Here is a 21035-nt window from a genome sequence, read left to right as displayed (position 1 = left end):
TTATACGGAAGCACAAAGGGGCTGGCCACCAGTTGACTCACTGATATTATTATTTGTTTTCAAATAACGTTCGATTGTAACAATTGATTTCTTTATTCTAGCGTTAGTTTGCTGTTTTGACGATACATTAAATCGATTAATTACAATTCATTTCTTTTTTGTAGCTTGTGGGGGGGGGAAGAGAGAGAGACAGTCTACATGTCCTACACTACTATTCCTGCGCTATTCACTTATCTGCATTTTCTAAATGCACGGGCAACGCCGGGCGGGTACACCTAGTTTTTTATAAAAGTAATTCATTGTAACTTTTAGTTAATTCTAAGTGACATTTAATTGTATTTAAGTATTCAGTTAACTAAAGAAAATTAAAACTTGAATTACATACTTTTAAGATATACTTTGATTTTTTCTAGATTTATATTATTTAAATATTTTAATATTAAAGATAGCAGCTTGGCACTCAACTTTACTTACATTAGCGCCATCTATATAATTTGCAGAACACACTTACATCACTTAGGAAATACTTTTGCAGACCCCAACGCTTATATGGTAGGTAAGTTAGAATTAAAACTTACTATTTACTTGTTTTTAAGTATTTTTTATGTAGTATTTAAGTATTTTCTAGATATGTAATTATTTTTAAGTATATATTTGTTTCTTATAAATTATGAATTAGTTCTTTTTAGTTTCTTATTGGTTTATATTAATTTGTCTAGTTCCTTTTTAGTTTCTTTTTGATTAATATGCATATTCGTGTCTGGGAGGTTTCTGTAGACAAGGGTTTCTAAAATGCATTGGTTTCTAAATTAATTTTTCTGGAAAATTTAATTTTTAAAAAAAAGTTTAATTTAATACTAAACTTTACATTGCTTATTTCTCAAAATACTTCATTATTAATATTTTCCTTGCATGAATGACAAAACACGAATTGAATGATTGAAGAGTTAGGTTTGGACGCAACTTCCCTTTGATAAGTCTGTCTCCTGCCTGCTCAACAGTCATTCACTTATGCATTAAAAAAAAAAATTAGATTAATTTTAATTTGCTAAATTGGTGAATTTATTTCCATGTTTTGGTTTTGCACTTGATTTACTCGTACTTATGCTATCTGAATTTAAATGATATTGTAGATTAGTTTGAAAATTAATTCTTTTATATGTTTGCACATTATTTTAACTTTAAATTTGCTTTTTTACGTATATACATGTTTGTTAAAATTTAAAGAAAGAATATATGTTTTACATTCTTCTTAGTGATAAAAGCAAATTCCTTTTGCTGAGTTTGACAATTGCAAAACGACGCCATAGCATTAAGGGAAAGACTTTAATTAGAATTCAAAAAAAGTTTGTAAAGCAAAACAGAATATTCTACGAACTTTCTAAATTCGATGAAGTTATTAATTGCGATACGTGACATGATTTTCCAATGAGAAAGTTTCTTTATATAAAGAAAGCCGCAAGAATTATAATCCTTCACCATTAATCATTCTTTACTTCTCTCGAAAGTAGACAGGTAGAAAAGCAAAACTGAAAGGAATCTAGCATGAACATTTCGTCTAATTTAGTATTTATTAAAGTACTAGTAAATATGAAATAATAATTAAATTGTAAATACATTTTCATTATAAACAATCAGTTTACATATCACAACTATCTGAGATTGCATCTCAGTAAAACCATTCAGTATTGTTACTGATCAATCTTCTGGAAGGTTAAAGTTATAACATAAATTGTTAATTTTCTTTTTAAACTTAAAATAAAAGGGAAAGTTTCCAATCTCAGTTTATTAGCCAAAAGGGGCAGTAGTCCATAAGGGCTACTAGTCTCAAAACGGCATTTTCTAGCGTTTCACTATAAACGGCGAATCACTTTTTAAATTATTGCCACCAAATATTATCGCCTTGTGTTATATTTAAAGAAATTAAATAATGAAGAATCTCCATGAATGTATATATGATTCGCGCATTGTGAAAAAACAACGGCACCTAGAACCATCCAATTTTGAACAGCGTAGTCCTCCACGCCGAACATGGGCACCTGGAAGCCCGAATTTTGAATTTGTTTTATTATCTATTTTATATTTTGTAAACTTTTAACGAATTTTTCATTAACAAACTCAACGATTTCAAAACGAGCAATGGCAACACTGTGCGAAAAAGAAAAAAAGAAAACATTTTTGATCACTCTTATGGATGAAGTCTAAACCCAACACCTGCACATTAAACCTGCCATGTGATCTGAAATGGAATGCGGTGCAAATGTTTAATTCCGTCGCAACTCTCCCTCTCCTGTCTTCCAAAAGGCAAAAGCTCTTGGACCGTTCAACGTATCAGCATAACATATAGCATGAACTGTCTTCGAATCCTAGGAAAATACAAGTAGTAAAGTCGCTGAACATTGGTAGTTTCACCCAAGTTCGACTGCAGTTGAACGGGCCGGCTGCGTGCATGTTTTCGGGATTTTCATGATGTGTAATGCGATAACGAGGCAGTTTCCCTTAGAACGCCTTCCACAAAGGCCTTCCTTGCCTTTGGCAGATACCTCTCGCGTGCTTTGCTTGCCACAATCAAGTAAGCCTATAAGGTGTTTCTCCCGTCTTCTTAGCATGCTTTCGTGGTCAGCACGCTCGACGCGTATTCACTAGGTCCTTGGTTTGAGTCCCGGTGATTGCATTGCTCATTTTTCATCTTTCCTGCTTCCAAAAAATACCTAATGTCTTTACAGTGGCGCCCGAACTAAAAAATGTGGTGAATGATGATTCTTCGCTGAGGGGATCCTTTTTCATGAGGTTGCTGTTGTTATGACTTATCTCACTTGTCTTATAAAAACATCAGAACAAGCCCACAAAATTCATCGCTGCAAGGAGTGCAACATTGCGCTTCTCGTTGGCAACAGCCTCGAGCACCATACGGCTTTGCCCAGTTCCGCCCCTAATTTTGGTGGAAAGCACACCAGGGGGGCCGGGTCAAAAAGTCTCCCACTTCTCTTCTTCTACCATCAACCTCTCGAGAGGACTTTCCGTTAGCCCCCATGTTGCACATATACTACACATTTACAAACATCCATTCTTTCTCCGGGATTCGAACCAGGGCTCTTCGGTACTGTAGTCAGAGTCACTAACCACCATCCCGGCTGTGTAATGCGAAGAAAATGTTCTAAAAATTTCTATGGCTCTTTCACGTTGATAACAAATACTGTGCATTCCTTATGTTATCAGGTTCAATGTTCCGTCTTACTTTCTTCGGGAACATGCAAGGACCTGACTCGGAACAGAGAGCTTACTAAAGCTATGTTCAATAACTGTGGGAAGTAGACAGGATACACAAGAAGGGTATACAAAACCCTTTATTTTTTCTCTATTTACAATAACTTCCGTACTTCGGAATACAAAGACCCACTACTTGTGGTCTAAACGTAAAAAATATAAAAATGAAACTAAACTCTAATTTAACTTTAAAATAATAAACGTGGAAGATTGGCCTTATATTAACAGGAAGCCGTGTGTAGTACAGAGAACTGTGAACACTACAATACGTTTAAAATTATCAAGAGGATTAAACCTCTGGCCTGGAAGGCAACCAGCAACTGAGTAAAACTTCTAAGGTAAGCGGCCTGCTTCGACTAACTGCTTCCTCTCTCTCGCTTGGCAAAAAAGCCACAACTTAAATACTTGGCGTTCGCCAGACAAACTTTGCATAAAAACCCTAACGCTTATAATTCTTATAATTCTGGCCGGAAGTAGAAAATAAGAAGTGATAGTAAAGATTTAAAATAAAATAAACGTTAGTAAAACTTAAGATCCTTACAATGTTTATTAAGAAGCATGCTAACATAAGACACAACAGGAATAGTTTTTAAATATTGCTACGAATTTTGTATTTAGGTAGCAAATTTTAGTAGAATCATAATTAAAATTGTTGCATTTCCTTCTGCAATGCAGCGCGAGGCAAGAAAAGAAAACTATGTCGGAAAAATAAAAATAAAATTAAAAAAATACATAAAAAAAATCTGAAATGTTTCAGATTTTAAATTAATTTAAATTTTAATTTTTTTAACGTTTTGTGTGTTACCCTTATTTATTAAATATCATGTTCTTTACGCTTAAACCATAAAATTCATCTCAGCAGCAATGTCGCAAAATAATTTTAAAATGAGCCTATCTTTAGAAATTTCGATACACAGTTCCACGCCCGCTGGAGATAAAAAAGTTTACTTTTCCCTACCGTAGAGTGTTGCCATTCCTCGCTTTTAAATCGTTGAGTTTGGTAATAAAAAATTCGTTAACGTTTTACAAAAAATATGAAATCGATAATAAAGCAAATTCCAAATTTCAAATTTGGTCTTCCACATGCCCATATTCGTAGGAGGACTACGTCATTCAAAATTCGATGGTTCTATGTACTGTTGTTTTATCACAATGCGAGAAATATACATACATTTATGCAGATTTTTCATGATTCAAAGCAAAATCGCAAAGCGAAAACAATAGTCCTTCAGGAACAGAGCCCCTTTGGACTGAAAAAAGGAGCACGTGCATTTATCATGCAATAAATAGGTATCTCTTTAATTTCTACTGAAATTGAATAAATGTAATTGACCACTATGTTAGCAGTAATCGTAATTGCATCCTCTTATTGCTTTCCAGAAATCTCGAGAAGCAGAAATTACTAGAAATAGCTCGCGATCGGTTGAAATCTATAAAAGGCCAAAGAGAGAGCGTTTTAGTTAGTTGTTTAGTTAGCTGCTGTTGTTATTGCTGCGTGTGTATTTTAATTATGGCAAAGCACACTAGGGCTATCTGCCTAAGGGGATGGATGCCTTCGTGGAGGGCTTTCTAAGGGAAACTGGCTCGTATACACGTTACACATGGGGAAAACCACGAAAACGCCCATGCAGCCAGCCCGTTCGCGGGATTCGGACCTCGGACTGAACTACCAGTGTTCACTGAACTTTACCGCTCGGCCGCTGGTGGGCCTGTTATTGCTGCGAGTTCAGCGTGAGATCAGATTAGCTTTATCTTTTCATTGCGTTGTATTTTAATGTTTTTAGTAGTTTGAAGTTTAGCTACTGATTATACTACGTGATATTGTGAACATTGTAAATTGCATTAATCTTTATCGATTGTGCAATCAATCGATAAAGCGTGATATTGTAAATTGCATTAATCTTTATCGATTGTGCAATCAATCTATTACGAACCCGTACGCACGCAACAGTATTAGCATAAGTTAGCTAACGAAATAACAAATACACATTTTAAAACAACTATTTAATTTAGTTCCTAAAAGTAGGAAAACTATACGAAATATTCGTCTTCTCCACTGTGTGGCTTCGTGATGTTAAGTAACAGCGCGTTCGGCTGGCAGTCAGAAGATCTGGAGTTTTAATCCTGGATAATTAATATAAATAATTTGCTATGCCACCAATTTCTTTTTCTGTAGCATCTATTACTTCTTTATATTAAAAAAATAAGCTGTAACCCATGTGTATATGTTTACATATATGGAGTCGGAGTCTTTAAAATTCCAGGAGTTAGAGTCGGTCCTTTTCTCTACCAACTCCACAGCCCTGATTCCACCCACGGGTCGACCTCATTTTCAGCGCACATAATTGAAAGCTAACTTTCGGTCCCATTGTCAAAAAGACACTGAAGTTGGTGCTCCAGCTGGCTTAAATCACTATTTTTCTAAGAGTTTCAAATGTAAATAAATGCCGGCCTCTTTAGGCCAAGCGCCAATTAAACTTTTAAGTTGTTGATAATTCTACAACTATTGCATGCAGATTAAGTAAAGCCATAAAAACCTTAACCGAAACATAAGAACAACATAATTCAACTACATTTAAAGGAAAAAATGCACAATCTACCAAAATATAAGAATAAAAATACTGAGCTTAAAAAGCCAAGTAATAGGGTGCGAACATATATACAGTGGCGGCCAAAATTCTGGACACTTTTGGAAATTTTTATGTTTTTGAACTTTGTATGCTTATAGAAAATGTTACGTTTCGCAAAATGCAAACTTGTATATATCATTTTAAAGAGAATTTATTACTGAATTCAATACAAAACACAAAATTCAATTATTTGCAATACAAAAAAAGTTATGTGTACTTTAAATATAAATAAAAAACACAGTTATGAAGTGGTTTGTAATGTCTAGCTTTCCTGTCCAATCACTGTTCTTGTTCTGAGAACCAATCAAATGTTAGTAAATGCAGTAGAAGCTGACATCATGTTTACACTTGAAACAATTCATTATTTTGCTTTGTTCTGTAGAAGGAGGACCTTGCAGTTACAAGAAAGAATTTTTGTAAAAATTTTTAATATTTAGTCAAGAAGCAATGACATCAAATAAAAGAGTAGATTGAAAACCTAGAAAGAGATGGAATATTATTGTGTTACGAGAAAGTGGTCTTTCCTATGCTGAAATTGCAAGACAGGTGGGTGGTTCAGTGACTACATCTGGAGTCCGAAAGTTTTGTTTACGATATCAGGAGACAAATTCAATAAAAAACAAAGAAGGAAAAGGCCGAAAAAGATGCACCACATCTATTAATGACAGAAGAATAAAAAGACTATGTCTCCAAGATAGAAAAATGTCATCAGCGGCCATCAGAAGTGATCTGAATGATGCTGGTGTTTCAGTCAGTTCAAGAACAATCAGGAGAAGATTAACAGATGTTGGACTGAGAGATAGAATTCCACGAAAAAAGCCTTATCTTAATTTTCAACAACGAAAAAAAAAAAAAAAAAAAGACTACAGTGGGCAAAGGACAGATGATACAAGTTATATGGAGTGATGAAACTAAGATATCGTTATTCGGTAGTCATGGGCGAAAATATGTAAGACGTAGAATAGGAGAAGAGCTACATCCTGACTGCATTCAAGCAACTGTGAAGAATCCAGTTAGTGTTATGATTTGGTCATGCATGTCAGCAGATGATATTGGTCGCCTTCATGTCATCGATGGGACACTGAATGCCAGAAAATACATTGACACTATTCTAGAACCAAAACTTCTACCTTCCATCAGAGATCTCTTTCCCATCAATGCTTCGTTTATTTTTCATCAGGATTCTGCTCCTTGCCACACGGCCAAAATATCGAAAGAGTGATTTCGTACAAAGAGCATTAAATTGTTGTCATGGCCAGGAAACAGTCCTGACCTCAATCCTATCGAAAATTTGTGGCACCGTTTGAAAACTCTTGTCCGAATGAGGCGCTCAACAAATAAAAGGGAACTAATTGAGGCTATAATTGTTTCCTGGCGTAATAACGAAAGAAGAGCTTAAAACTCTTGTCAGCTCAATGAAACGTCGATGTGAAGCTATAATAAAAAAATAAAGGTTACTCTACTAAGAACTGATAACTCATTGCAATCATCACTATCTAATGTATATCGATAACTATTATCATTTAACTTTTTTTGTATTGCAAATTTTGTATTGCAAATTGAATTTTGTGTTTTGTATTGAATTCAGTAATAAATTCTCTTTAAAATGATTATACAAGTTTGCATTTTGTGAAACGTAACGTTTTCTATAAGCATACAAAGTTCAAAAACATAAAAATTTCCAAAAGTGTCCACAATTTTGGCCACCACTGTATAATCTCAAATTCTAAGGTTACTTGTTTTCGACTGATGAGAGATATGTACGTACGTACGTGCGTACAGACGTCGCGAAAAAAATTTCTCATGATACCTGAAATATTTCGGGATTACAATGCTTCCTTTACTTCGTACAAGGAAGTGAAAATAAATATCAGTGAAAAAGAAAAAAAATTGCGGATTCGTGATTTTGTCTTGAAATTGATGAAAACATGAGGCAGTGTTGATGATTACCATATGTTTACCACCACATTCTATTACATTGCCATTCTATCAGCTGTCACATTCATAGATTAGCTACTCTATATCTGACGTCATCAAAGTGATGTGAAACTAAGATCCGTGTTTGCACGAGTGAAATATTTTCCTAGTAAAGATGTTGGCCTTTTTTTCCTATCCAGCATTTAATGTCATGGAAAAGTCCTTGGCCATGTAGGAAACCTGTATCCCTAGGGTATTTGGCCTATATCCAACTTCACAACCGAAGAACATAAGGAAGTTCGATTGCTGACCAAAAGAGCGTTCTTGCAATGGTTTCTAATTAGAAACAGAAGTAAAATGTATATCCAGAACTATAATTGTATTAAAAGATTGTTCTATCCTTTCCTCAAAAGTTACTCTCCTTTAACTCCTTTCTAAAGAAGCTTTCTAAGTTCCATATGCTTGTATATATGTATTTGTGTATATTACGAATTTAGAATAGATATGATAGGTAATAACGTAAAGTGACGACTTGATTCTCAGATGGTAGATATTACATCGACGGAGAGAAAAATTAAAATTACCCCCACCCCTTTGGTATTTTTCAGTACGTTTTATTGAATATTTGTCGCTTAATTATTAGTATTTCTTTGATTAATTTAGTATAATTTTATTATTAACAAATTATTAATTACGTATTTAAAAATTTATCCATTTCTAATATAAAACTGCATCAACTGCTGTCAATAAAATTTATATATATATATATATATATAACATATTTAAACAAGAATAGATATTAAAATTGCTGTGCATTGAAATCTTTAATTTAAACAAATTGATAAATGTTATTCGCAAAACATTAATTATTAAGGCTTCATTACCAGTTAAATTTATTTGTCGAATGATAAGTTAATCATAAAGATTCAATATCATTATTAAATAGCAATAATTCTATTGAATTATAATCCTCATTCTATTTGGCGTGGCGGTTGGGAGGTCAAAATAAATATAAAACCCTTTTGATACTCATAAATAAACATATCTCAAATAATAAGAAATCTATTACTGAAAGTTGCTAATAAAAAAAGGCGATTAAGAGACTGTCGGTCAGGGTTAGGTATTGAACTGGTTCGTTAATGAAAAAGTTTGTTCTTAATGTATTGCTTGCAGCAAATACGTATGTCCAACGCTAAACATATACAATTTCTCTCTTAAAAATTCTATATTCATTTAAAATTTAAAACATATAGTACGTTATTTATTCTTTTATAAATGTTGCATTTATTGGTGATAAGATAAGATAATATGAAGAGAACAACAATCTTAAAAAAAATTGGACCTTCATATTAAAGAAAGCTTATAAGGTATTTCTCCCGCCTTCTTAGCATGCCTTCGTGGTGTATTGGTCAGCACACTCGACGCGAATTCGAGAGGTCAGTGGTTCGAGTCCCGGCTAGGGCATTGCTCATTTTTCTTGTCTCATGCTTCGAAATCACCTAAGAACTCTACAAGCTAACTCTATTCAAGATTTATAAAGGTCCTTTGCGCGGTGTTTCCCTTCTTTCCTTCCCTAATCATTGGAGTAAACATAAATTAGATAACACTGCCTAGCTTAAATTGAGATAACATATATGTAAGATAAAATATGTAAAGCAAAATGCTAACTTTATAAGGTATTTCTCCCGCTTTCCTAGCGTTCGTTCGTGGTGTAGTGGTTCTGCACGCTGGGCCGGTATTCCAGAGGGGCGTGGTTCGATTCCCGGAGAAGGCCCATTTTTCATATCTCCGGCTTTTCCAATTAACCTAATATCTCTACAGTGGCGCCCGAACTAAAAGGGTATTGGATGAGGATTCTCCATACCCAAGATTTGGCGATTGGGTCCCCTAAAAACCCCAGTCGCCCTTTAAAAAGGGGAGTATGTAAGGTATTTCTTCCGCTTTCCTAGCATGCCTTCGTGGTGTAGTGGTTCTGTACGCTGGGCCGGTATTTCAGAGGTCCGCGGTTCGATTTCTGGCGAAGGCGTTGCTAATTTTTCATCTTCATTGCTTACCAAAAATCCTAATGTCTCTACAACTTTTATTTACAATAGTTTTTATTTCCCCTTTCAATCCTAAAAATAGTATCTGCTTATAACAAACTTCTCTAAACTGCATAATTTCAAAATCAAAAACTTTCATACGATTTTTACATAAAGCTGATAACTCAGGTCACCAATAATAATTTTAGAAGCTCAAATATTAACCGATCAGGATAAAGCAAACTGAAACTAACGCATTGAAAACAAATATTCTAAAACAGGTGCCTATTCCGCCAGCTTTTCTGCGTTGGCTTGAAAATTTTGTCAATGAAAATAAGAAGATATGTAAGTCGGCCACTACGACTGTTATCTTTTACGCGTCGGGCCCTGTGAATCAATAAATTATGCTCTCCGTTGTGTCATAAATTTCTAAAAATCACCCTCCTTCTTTTTCCAATTCCATCAACAAAATAATAAATGAAATATATTGTCACATTTCTAGTGCAGAGTCATATCATTTATCAGACTTAGTGTGGAAAAGAATATTAACAGATATTTGCTAGTGCACGGTGAGTGTTTCAGAATGTTAACAAAATTCACAAGTTTAAATACTGAAATGCAAGACACAGCAGGAAGGCCCGTGTTATAATAACTGTCTGCAATGATGAAGTAATATGTTGCAGTTGTAGCGCCTCATTCAGCATAACTAACATTTGGATATTAAATCCATCATCTGGATTCTGTTATTGATAGTTCTTACTTAGGTCGTCCTGCCAAATATACATTTAAGGTTTTAAACCAACTGAAAGATATATTGTTTGCTATAAGTTAGTCGCTGTAACACTCTCGTGCACTAATGACATTATACGATAATGACAATATACTAATGTTGTTTTTGTCTTGTCCATATTATATGGAACAATGGTTGCCAGAGTCTACTCCTAAGAGAGGTTGGACTTCTATTTCCCACCCCCCAATTTTGAGAGAGAGCACCCCGGGGGGGATCCAGGGTCTCCCTGCCCTCTCCCTTTCATCAATCCTTACGAGAGGACTTTCTGCTTGCCGCATATTTAGAGTGCCGCCATGCTGCACCGACACTATACATTTACAAACATCCATGTCTTCTCCGGGATTGGAACCCTTACTCTTCGGTACCGTAGTAGGCTTCCCTAGCCAGTATACCGTCTGGGCGACGACAATATACTAATGACAGTATACAATAATAGCAGAATAATGAATGTGTTAACAACGTAATCAAACAAAATTTATAGGAGAAAAAACTCTATATTGCAAGCCTTTGAAAATTCCATTTCAGAATAGCTACAGTGTCTCACAAAAGTGATGGGACACTTGTGCTTTACAAAAGGAAACTATAGTAAAATAAATTAAAAAAACATGTAAAAATTTTTTGTGGGTGTGTTTCATATTTAAATTTAGTAACAATTATTACGTAACATACATTTTCTCAAAATATTAATTTAATAAAAATACAATTGTTTAGAACGGAGCCAAAAATGGTTCACATAAGTGATGGGACACTTATTTTTCCATCAAATATTTATCCAAAAATTTTACTTTTTAAAAGGTTTTTATACTTTGTTGGATTTCCTTTTACTTTTAAAGCATGATTTAATCTTCTTGGGATGGATTCGACTAATATTTTTGTGATTTCTGGAGTGATTTTACCCCATTCTTCTTGAAGCACCGATTTTAATCGTTGTTTTGAAAAAATGGTGTGTTTGCGAATTCTTGATTCCAATTCTTGCCAAATATTCTCTATGGGATTTAAGTCTGGAGATTGTGGTGGTGTTTTTATTATTTCAGGATAGTTATACAGCAGCCAGAGTCTAACGTTCAAAGCAGTGTGTTTGGGGTCGTTGTCCTGGTAGAATTTAAAATCATTATGAAGGTTCAATTTTCGTGCTGAAAATTTCAAATTTTGGATTTAAAATGTCAATATACTTGTACTGATCCATTATACTGTCAATAAAATCAATATTACCAACTCCAGCGGACGACATGCACCCCCATACCATAACTCCTCCTCCACCATGTTTTACTCTTGGCACCAAGTTCTGTTTGCGAAATTCTTCCCTGGGTTTTCTCCACAACAAGATTCTACCGTTAGAACCAAATATATTAAATTTACTCTCATCAGCAAATATAACTTCATTCCAGTAATCAGAATTCTTATTTATGTTGGATTTTGCGAAAGCCAGTCTGAGGTTTCTATTCTTTTCACTTACGAAGAAATTTTTCCTAGCTGCTCTACCGTGATATCCAGCAGATCGAATTACTCTTCTAATAGTCTCAGGATTAACAATTACTCCATATAATGCTTGTAAATCAGCAGTAACTTTAGGAGCACTCATTCTTGGATTTTTTTAAATAATTCTAACGATAATTCGCTTTATTCCATTAGATAGCTTTGATGGTCGGCCAGGCCTTCTTTTATCCTGAATCATATGATTATTTTTATATCGTTTAATGATATTGAAAACTGTCGAATGACTCTCAAGTTAACTGTTTCAGCAGTTTCTCTAATAGATTTTTCACGTTCAATATGCAAATTAATAACTAATTTTCGAATTTCAGGCAAAGTTTCTTTTCGTTTAGCATTCATGGCTGCACAGAACTAAAAAACACGAAAATTCCAAAACAAACTGGACAGAAATACTGCAGACGATTTTATAAATTATTGCCAATTGCTTTTGAGTAAAAATAAATTTTTTGCTCCTTTCTAAACAATTGTATTTTTATTAAATTAATATTTTAATATTTTGAGAAAATGTATGTTATGTAATAATTGTTACTAAATTTAAGTATGAAACACACCCACAAAAAATTTTTACATGTTTTTTTAATTTATTTTATTACAGTTTCCTTTTGTAAAGCACAAGTGTCCCATCACTTTTGTGAGACACTGTATTTTACTCTAGATGCAATTTTCTTTGCCAAAGCTAATTTAAAATTCCAGTATTACAATACAACAAATCAGACGAATGTACACATTTAAAAGTATTTCGAGTAGTTTTCCTTCATATTCAATTCGGAGAGGGAATTTATTCTTTCGGGGAATTAAATTAAAAGAATTAAAAATATTAGAAAAATTTAATTTTTTTTTTAAGTTTAACAAAACGTTCTAAGTGTAAAATCACATATCCAAAAATTTATTAAAAATTACATTCGAAACTAGGATTAATTTAAAACGTCATGTTACGCGGAAAAGAAATTCTTGATTTATTTGCATAAAAAATTTTACCTACTCGGAATAAATAGAGCTGGAGACTTTTTCTGGATTAATGGCCTGTTATTAATTGAAGGACAATCTTTTTGAGTACAAAATTTCGAGTTGATTCGCCAACAGCTGTTTTTTTAAGTATTTGAGAAACAAATAAACAATATTTCACTTTTATATATTAACAAGAATAATTTAATGGAACAGTCTGGGAAGACTTGGACATCATTAAACTTAATCGTGACTTTATTACGATTTTAATGCAGATAGTTTTGCAATTTTTATAATGTGCTGGTTTCTGTGACGTTAATAACTGATCTATGAAGTATAAAAAAGCTGCTAATTAAAATCTTTTAAAACCCTTTGCTGAAGGGATATAATTTCATAAAACAGCTAGCGAAACAACATTGTTTGGCGGTAAGTTCAATAATTAATAATTATTAAAAGGCTTACCTTGAATATAGACTGTATTATAGATCTATAGCTACCTGGCAGTAGTTGACTTTCATATAAATAAATAAAAACACAAATAACATTTCGCCTTTTCTATGCTCTACTAAAATATTTTACTTGTTGACATTTTTGTGGAATACTGAATTCTTAATCGTTTGGTTTTCTTTTTTCTTTTTTTCCCCATTTGTTGCCACAAAAACAAAATCAGATTTAAAAATACATGTGCATAAAACATCTGGCGCGAGGACAGTGCCACCTATAGATAAAGATAAAATAAGGCATAAAAACATTTTGAAACTTAACACCTGGTGTAGAGTCTTTCTTTCTGGAATTCATTAGTATTGTTCCATTATTAAATATTTCGGATTCCGGGTAACACGGGCCAGCCGTTTCGTGAAGTGCCGAGACATCGGGCTTTAGCCTTGTACTACTGTATAACAAATTTACCACTAGTCCTGTTGAAAAAGATACATAATACCAAGAAATGCAGTAAAACGTAAGGTGTTTAAAAAAAGAAATAATTTTTTTTTTTTTTTTTTAAATCTGAAAGCTTTCAGATTTTATATTACGCCCAAACGAACGTTTTTTTAACGTTTTGTGTGTTACATTTATTTTTTAAATATCATGTTCTTCGCACTTAAAACACATAAAATTCAATTCAACAGCAATATCGAAAAGTGTTTAAAAACAGCATATCTTTAAAATTTGCGATACACAGTCTCACGCCCTAGAGATAAAAAAAAAAAAAAAAATTACGTACAGTGTTACCATTGCTCGCTTTGAGATCGTTGAGCTGGTTAATTAAAAACGCGTTTAAGTTTTACAGAATTTTAAATAGATAATAAAACAAATTCGAAATTCAAAATTCGGTCTTCCAAGTACTCATGTTCGGTTGGAGGACTACGTTATTCAAAATCTGATGACTGTAGGTACCGTTGTTTCTTCCCAATGAGAGAAACATTCGTGCATTCATTAAGATTCTTCATTATTTATTTTCTTTAAATATAATACATAGGGATAATATTTGATGGCAACAGTCTGAAAAGTGAATCGACTCAAAATATCGTTATGAAATTACTTAATAACCCTTCTAGGCTAACTCCCTTTGGACTAAAAAAGAACTTATACAATCAGAAAATTTAATTTAACACAGAATACTTACTCCTGCATTTGAGTTAGATTAAGTTAATTGATTAATGCAAATGCTGTCTGTCTCCGAGATGTTTATAAATACGAATAGATTTCCTAATAAAACTACTATAAGAAGATCACTTTACAAGGTAACGCACGGCAAGAGTGGTTTTGTCATTTTCATTTAGTCAATCACGCATTTCGAATTTGTATTTGCAGAACTCCAACGTAATTATGTATAGGATAAGGGGAAACTTTTTTTTTTTTTTTTTCCCTCGTACGAGCCAGGCTTAATTTGTTTCTTTTTCTTCTTTCAGGTCTATTGGACTTTGGATAACATAACATCAACTTCCCTAACAAGATCAACATTGCAGAGATGAGGCGGTTTTGGTACGCCAAGTACGCAATTACATTGCTGGCGTCAACTGCTCTGACGTTCCACCTGCTTCATTCACGAATTAACGTAACCATTAATAAAACTACATTTCCATCACAATCACAAAATCTGCATTTACCGCCTTCAAACTATATATTCACCAAAAGCACGACATACTTGAAAAGAAAATTATCTCAGGGCAATGCAGGAATGTTCAGCAAAAGTCAAGTTTCCCCTGCCTGGGTAGTTCTCCCAGGCAACATTACTGTTCATGAGGGTTACCAAAATGTGCCGTTTGAAATTTCTTATGAAATGAACACTAACATATGTGATGACTTTGATGAATCTAGAAGGAAACTGCTAGTATTTGTGGCTTCCAGTGCCGATCACTTCATGCAAAGAAAAGCAATACGGGAGACATGGGGTCTAAAGTTACTCCAGAATGCTTACAACTATAGAATAGTGTTCCTTCTTGGAAAAGGTCAACAACACAAGCAAGATTTGATTGCAGATGAGGGATATCGATATGGTGATCTAGTCCAAATCAACTTAACAGAATCATTTCGGAACCTCGGTCGGAAATCTGTTGCAGGGCTTGAATGGACAAGAACTTTCTGTCGTAAAGCAGATTTTGTTATGAAGACGGACGACGATATTCTCATCCATATTCCAAATCTACTCAACGCACTGAACAGTGTGAAATCTCCTGACACTTTGCTTATGTGCCATGAAAACAGAATGCGTAAAATCTTACGCAAAGATCTTCTGGATCAAGTGTCTCTGCCACCTAGTTATCATAAATACGAAGTGTCGGAAAATGAATTACCCGGGGAATATTATCCGCCCTATTGCTCTGGTATGGCATACGTATTCTCAGCTGCGGTAAGGGACAGACTTCTAGAGGCAAGTTTCGTCACACCTGTTTTCTTCATCGAAGATGTTTATTTAACTGGATTTTGCCGACACAAAGCTGGTGTTGTCATTACTCCCCACGTAGGTATAACTCTTCGACCACCGATAACTTTCTACCAGGCGGCGTGTATTTTCAGGGACGGCCGCATTACATCACAAGAGGTCGACACTAATGAGCTTCGTCAGCTATGGGTGGAACTGAATACACAGGGATTCTTCTGCCCTCAGTTACTCGGTTACGCCCGGAAACAAGCTTATCCGGCGTTACATAGGAATGAGCTTTACTAATTATTGTAGTGTTCTATTTATTTATGACTGCATTCCAAAGAACGGCTTAACGCACTTGCACAGTTCTCTACTTTCTGAGATTATTTTGTGATGCGCGATTTTAATTCCCAAAACTCTTTCACCTCATAACTTTTAACATTTATGTGAGTAACATATATTCTGACATTGTTTTCCACTTTTTCTGTTTTGTTATATCGTATCATTCATTATTAATTTCTATCAGTGGCCGAGAAGTTAAGACCATTGAACTACAGTAGTTCCCCTGAGGCCATTAAAGATGGTTTCGTCTGATGTCATTCTAGTATCAGGGCCAAATTTCAGGTTTGAAAGAAATTTTGCTCAGCAGCTGCAGTAATTTTATTTAAATAAATTTATATATTCTTAATTCATAGTTCAACACAAAAAGAAAAATACAGAAATGTAAACAGATTTCAGAACATAAAAAAAAATTAAGGTGTACATATTAAATTTGAACTATGAAATTTCTTACTTTTATATTTAAAGTGAATAAATTGATTATTTGATACCTGCTATTCTAGATGTCAATGATTTTACGTATTTTTTCAGTTCTTTTTGAGTATCCCATTTCTAAAGTAATTTTTTTTGACTACATGAATTTTTTTTTTAACTATGATTAAAAAATTATGCTTTAAGGGTTAGAGTGCCATTTTAGATGGAAGGTATTGATTAATAATATCTCTTTCTTTTTAGAATATGATATTAAAAATGGGGAAAATATTTTAATAGTTGCAGATATTTGATGCTTTGCATCTACAATTAAATCACGTACAATTGTCTCCTGACCTACAGAGAATTACAGAGACTGTTTTATACTAATTTTGCTTTGCTATTAAAAAAAAAATCTGATGTGTACACCACATGACTTCCTTGTATTGGAATATTAAATTATATGCATTTTTTCTTGCATTTCATTTAAACTTATTGGATTGAATTAAATCTACTTCGCCGACAGCGCATAAACCACAATAGAATACATGCATTCTTTAAAATTCACTCTAGTATTTGTTTAGCATAGTGACACTCTGGCGCTAGATTCACTTAACAGTATCATATTTCGTTCATATTATAACTCATAATGCACAAAATTTATATCATTTAAAGAATAAAATTATCTAACCGTTGCCACATGTTCTAATCAAATACTATAATAAAGCTAGAATGATGTATAAAAGAAATTAAGCAAACAAAACAAAACAGAAACAGTTTTTCACAGACGATTGAGTATTTCTCATTCAATTAATTCAGTTCTCACTTCCCGAGAAGGCAAAAATACGTAAAAACTCAAAATATCTATATTAAAAATTACGAAGTAAAATTCAAACACTTATTTCCTCGAAACAATTACAGAAAGAATTAAGCTTGATTGAATTGGCAATAATAAATGAATGCGTTATCTTTGTTGTTGGGAAGCTAAGTTTCTCTAGATTGGCAACAAATCCACTAGTCTCCTGTTTCAAATGTAAACATCAATGGCCGCCATTAAAAACAGGCTTAGCGGCAATTAAACAACTTTAAAATTGTTGATAATTCTAAAAATGTTGCACACAGATTGACTAAAGGCATAAAATCCTTAACCGGAAGATAAAAACAACATAATTGAATAATTTTTAAAGCAAAAAATGTACAATTTACAAACATATAAGAGTAAAGAAACTGAGATCACCGAGTAAATATATATATATATAACTATATTTATATACGTTTGGTGCGGCCGATTGCAACCAAAATACGAGGCGCACATCTACATGTTATAGCAGTCCTATATACAAAATTTCAACGTTCTGAGGCTACTCGTTTTTGAGTTATGCGAGATACGTACGTACATACGTTCGTACAGACGCCACGAAAAATTCTCTTCAGAATTAATTTTAAAGCAGTTTTATAATTTTTTTGGAGGAAAGGTGTCTTTTATTCTGTCCTTACGCACAGATATCACGGAAAAACATCGTTAAATTGCATTCGATAGCGGTCAAAATGGGATATTTTCGTTGAAATATGCTGCCTGAAATTTTTCGCGATTACAATACTTCGTTTTAACTTCGTACAAGGAAGTAAAAAAGGTCGTCTGCTTGAAAATTTTTGTTTTAACTTTTCATTTCTTGCTTCGAAGAGGCTATCAGATGTGGGTGTAGATGTTTTCGCTGGAGTTAGGGCAGCTGCGTATGGTTTATTTACCACTTAATCAGAAATTCTGGGTCTGTGAGGCCGTCGATTTTTCGCTGCATTCCTTTCCAAAGGAAATTTATCGTCATACGTTTTGTACGTGATAGGGAGCATCTATCAGCATTTGGCATTCGAGCGGCATCGCGCTGGAATTCAACTTTGGCGAACATCCTGAAGCGGAGAAAGAACTGAAGACTTTGTTCTTCCTGTTCAGTAAGAAAATCCATTCGTTTCCTCGAAATTCAGAGCTGACGTAGATGAGGAGTCGATCCATTGCGACTTCGTAAGTCGTAATAAAAATCAGATAAAAAAATCTAAATAGGCACAAACCCCGATCAGGCCGTTTTACAGTTCAACAAACCGAAGTTCTTCAAGCAAACCTTCAAGCTATGGGCTAAGTGACAAATTACGGAAAATCACGAGTGAGGGGACATTCACGTTCGGGGTCTGGCGAGTATATAAAGACAAACTTCAAAACCTAATTCTTTTCTTTTTTTGAGGGAAATTCAGTTTATTAATATTTATGTATGATGGGCCCTTTTGAAGTTCGCGTCTTTTCGAAAATTCGTATATTGCAGTGACCGACCTAAATCTTTTCACTGAGAATAATGGAAAATTGAGACGCATGACATGTCCCCCCCCCAATAAATAAGAATCAATAACCAAAATGTGAAGCTCGACACCAATGCCACATCAGTCAATGATAAAAAAAACACTAATTTTGACAGCAGACCCGATTTATTTATTGTATTGCATAGGCTGCACATCCTTCCCAGCGCCACTTAATTAATCTTCTATAGGTGTAGTTAGGTAACATGACATCCAGGATCGGATTTACGTACAAGACATAGCTTAGGACTCCCCAAAATTAAAATAAAATATAATTAGTATTAAAATATATTATAACAGGCTTATAAAGGGCCCCATATCTCAAATAGCTTAGGGTCTTATCAAGTCTGAATCTGGCTCTGATATGCTCGTGTGTACCTATGTGTGTATATACATAACATATATATCTATATACACGCATGCCAAGTCAGTTTTACATGTAAACTTACATTAATATAAAAAAATGCACAAGGAAAGGTTCTATTGGCAATCTTTAAGACAGCAAACTTAAAATCTTTTTAATAAATTATTTTTTATGTTTATTAAATACTAACTCAAATTTTAAATGCTGGTAGAATGTCTGAAGTACAAATATTTTACGTCTAAATGTTTGAAATTTTAAGCATCCATGTCTTCCCTGGGATTCGAACACGGGGCCCTCGTTACACCAGTGAGCATCACAAACCACTATATCGACTCGATGGCACAAAATTAATTCAGCAGGCATGGTGGAATTACTACATTCTTTTAATTACAGTCCTCAAAAACTGTTCATTTTCAAGTAACACTGATAAATAACCATCTACCTTCCTCAAAGTACATTTAATGTACTTTGCAGTTTCAGCTTCACAATTAACATCTGCTCACATTCAGAGCTACATGATCCGACTTTTATTTATGGACATCCACCAAAATGATGGGTATATTATGCCCAAAGGGGCGTTTTTTTCACCAGGGATTTGAAAAGTGATACACATATTCAAAGTCATTCGACGCAAAATACCGTTAGACATTGTAACACCTTTGCATTGTTACGCTACCAACATACAGTAAGAAATGCAAAGAAACGTCGCGCATAAAATATCCGTGCTTGAAGATGCATACTATGTTAATGGAACTCTGAGTTTATCACTAAAAAATTTGTTAAAGTTATACAAAATATGAAATAGATAATACAACAAATTCCAAATTTGGGTTTCCAGATGCCAGTATTCGAGCGGAGGACTACATTATTCAAAATTTGATCTCTCTAGGTATCGTTTTTTTCATAGTGTGAGAAACATACATACATTCATGCAGATTCTTCTTGGTGGCAACAATTTGAAAAGTGATTGACTTTTATGTCTGAATGAACAAAAAATGCCAAAATGCAATTATTAGCCCTTCTAAGCTAACGCCCATTTGGGCTAAAAAAAAGAAAAACTTGTTAAAAACACAGTATTAACACTAGAACAACTGATGGATTTGTAACACTAGAACAACTTATGGATTTGTAACTGTTTTTATCAATGTAAAATAAGTTACAATAGTTTCAGCATTAACAGTTTTATCACAGCAATCTTCATCGATATTAACTATTCTCTCCAGCAGTTCAGTCTCTCTTCTTGAATTACTCATGATCACTAAAGAAGGGTATTTCATCAGAATAAAGTAAAACTAGTATTTTCTTCTAATTCTATCATGATACCTGCTAATAATAATCTGATACTTTCTTCTGAATCACCTCCACTCGCACCAACTGAATCTTTTTCTAAGGCGTCTTGACCCCAGCGACTGTAGATCGTTCCTTAATCTTCAGCCTAATCACGACATATTCTTTGTTCTAACGAGCTGCGGATGCTGGGCTTGAAGTTGTCAAAAGATATTCCTATTGAATTATGATATTTACTTAGTATCCAATTTCTAACTACTTATACATTTGTCACCACAAAAATAATTAAAAAAAAAAACCTGTTTTTATTACTATTAACTATGAATCTTTACTATACAGGTATATCATACAGAACTCT

The 21035-nt window shown here is 33.8% G+C and overlaps 2 protein-coding genes across 6 annotated transcripts in view; one reads left to right on the top strand and one right to left on the bottom strand.

Annotated features, from left to right (window-relative positions):
- Nucleotides 1-13543, bottom strand: part of LOC118196852 (glycerophosphocholine cholinephosphodiesterase ENPP6-like) — a 765277-nt gene extending 751734 nt beyond the window's left edge. Inside the window, exon 1 of the mRNA XM_085827482.1 lies at nucleotides 13527-13543. The gene's annotated coding sequence lies outside the window, so the exon portion shown is untranslated. The remainder of the gene's footprint in view (nucleotides 1-13526) is intronic.
- LOC118181042 (beta-1,3-galactosyltransferase 5-like) overlaps nucleotides 1-16764 on the top strand; it is a 63332-nt gene extending 46568 nt beyond the window's left edge. For 3 of the 5 annotated variants that reach the window (XM_035350116.2, XM_035350114.2, XM_035350117.2), the window contains exon 2: nucleotides 14975-16764. In XM_035350116.2, the coding sequence (XP_035206007.1) occupies nucleotides 15034-16233 (1200 nt within the window). In that variant the 5' untranslated portion in view covers nucleotides 14975-15033 and the 3' untranslated portion in view covers nucleotides 16234-16764. Of the gene's footprint in view, nucleotides 1-500; nucleotides 557-14974 lie in introns of all 5 variants that reach the window. The other 2 variants (XM_085827480.1, XM_085827479.1) reach the window with 2 other exon arrangements.
- The last annotated feature ends 4271 nt before the right edge of the window (nucleotides 16765-21035 follow it).

This window comes from Stegodyphus dumicola, chromosome 12, assembly GCF_044657685.1.
Source record: "Stegodyphus dumicola isolate Sdum_Otavi_A_Nest chromosome 12, ASM4465768v1".
Classification (NCBI taxonomy): domain Eukaryota; kingdom Metazoa; phylum Arthropoda; class Arachnida; order Araneae; family Eresidae; genus Stegodyphus; species Stegodyphus dumicola.
Note: the sequence above shows the minus strand (reverse complement) of the source record. Positions and strands in the feature narration are given on the sequence as shown.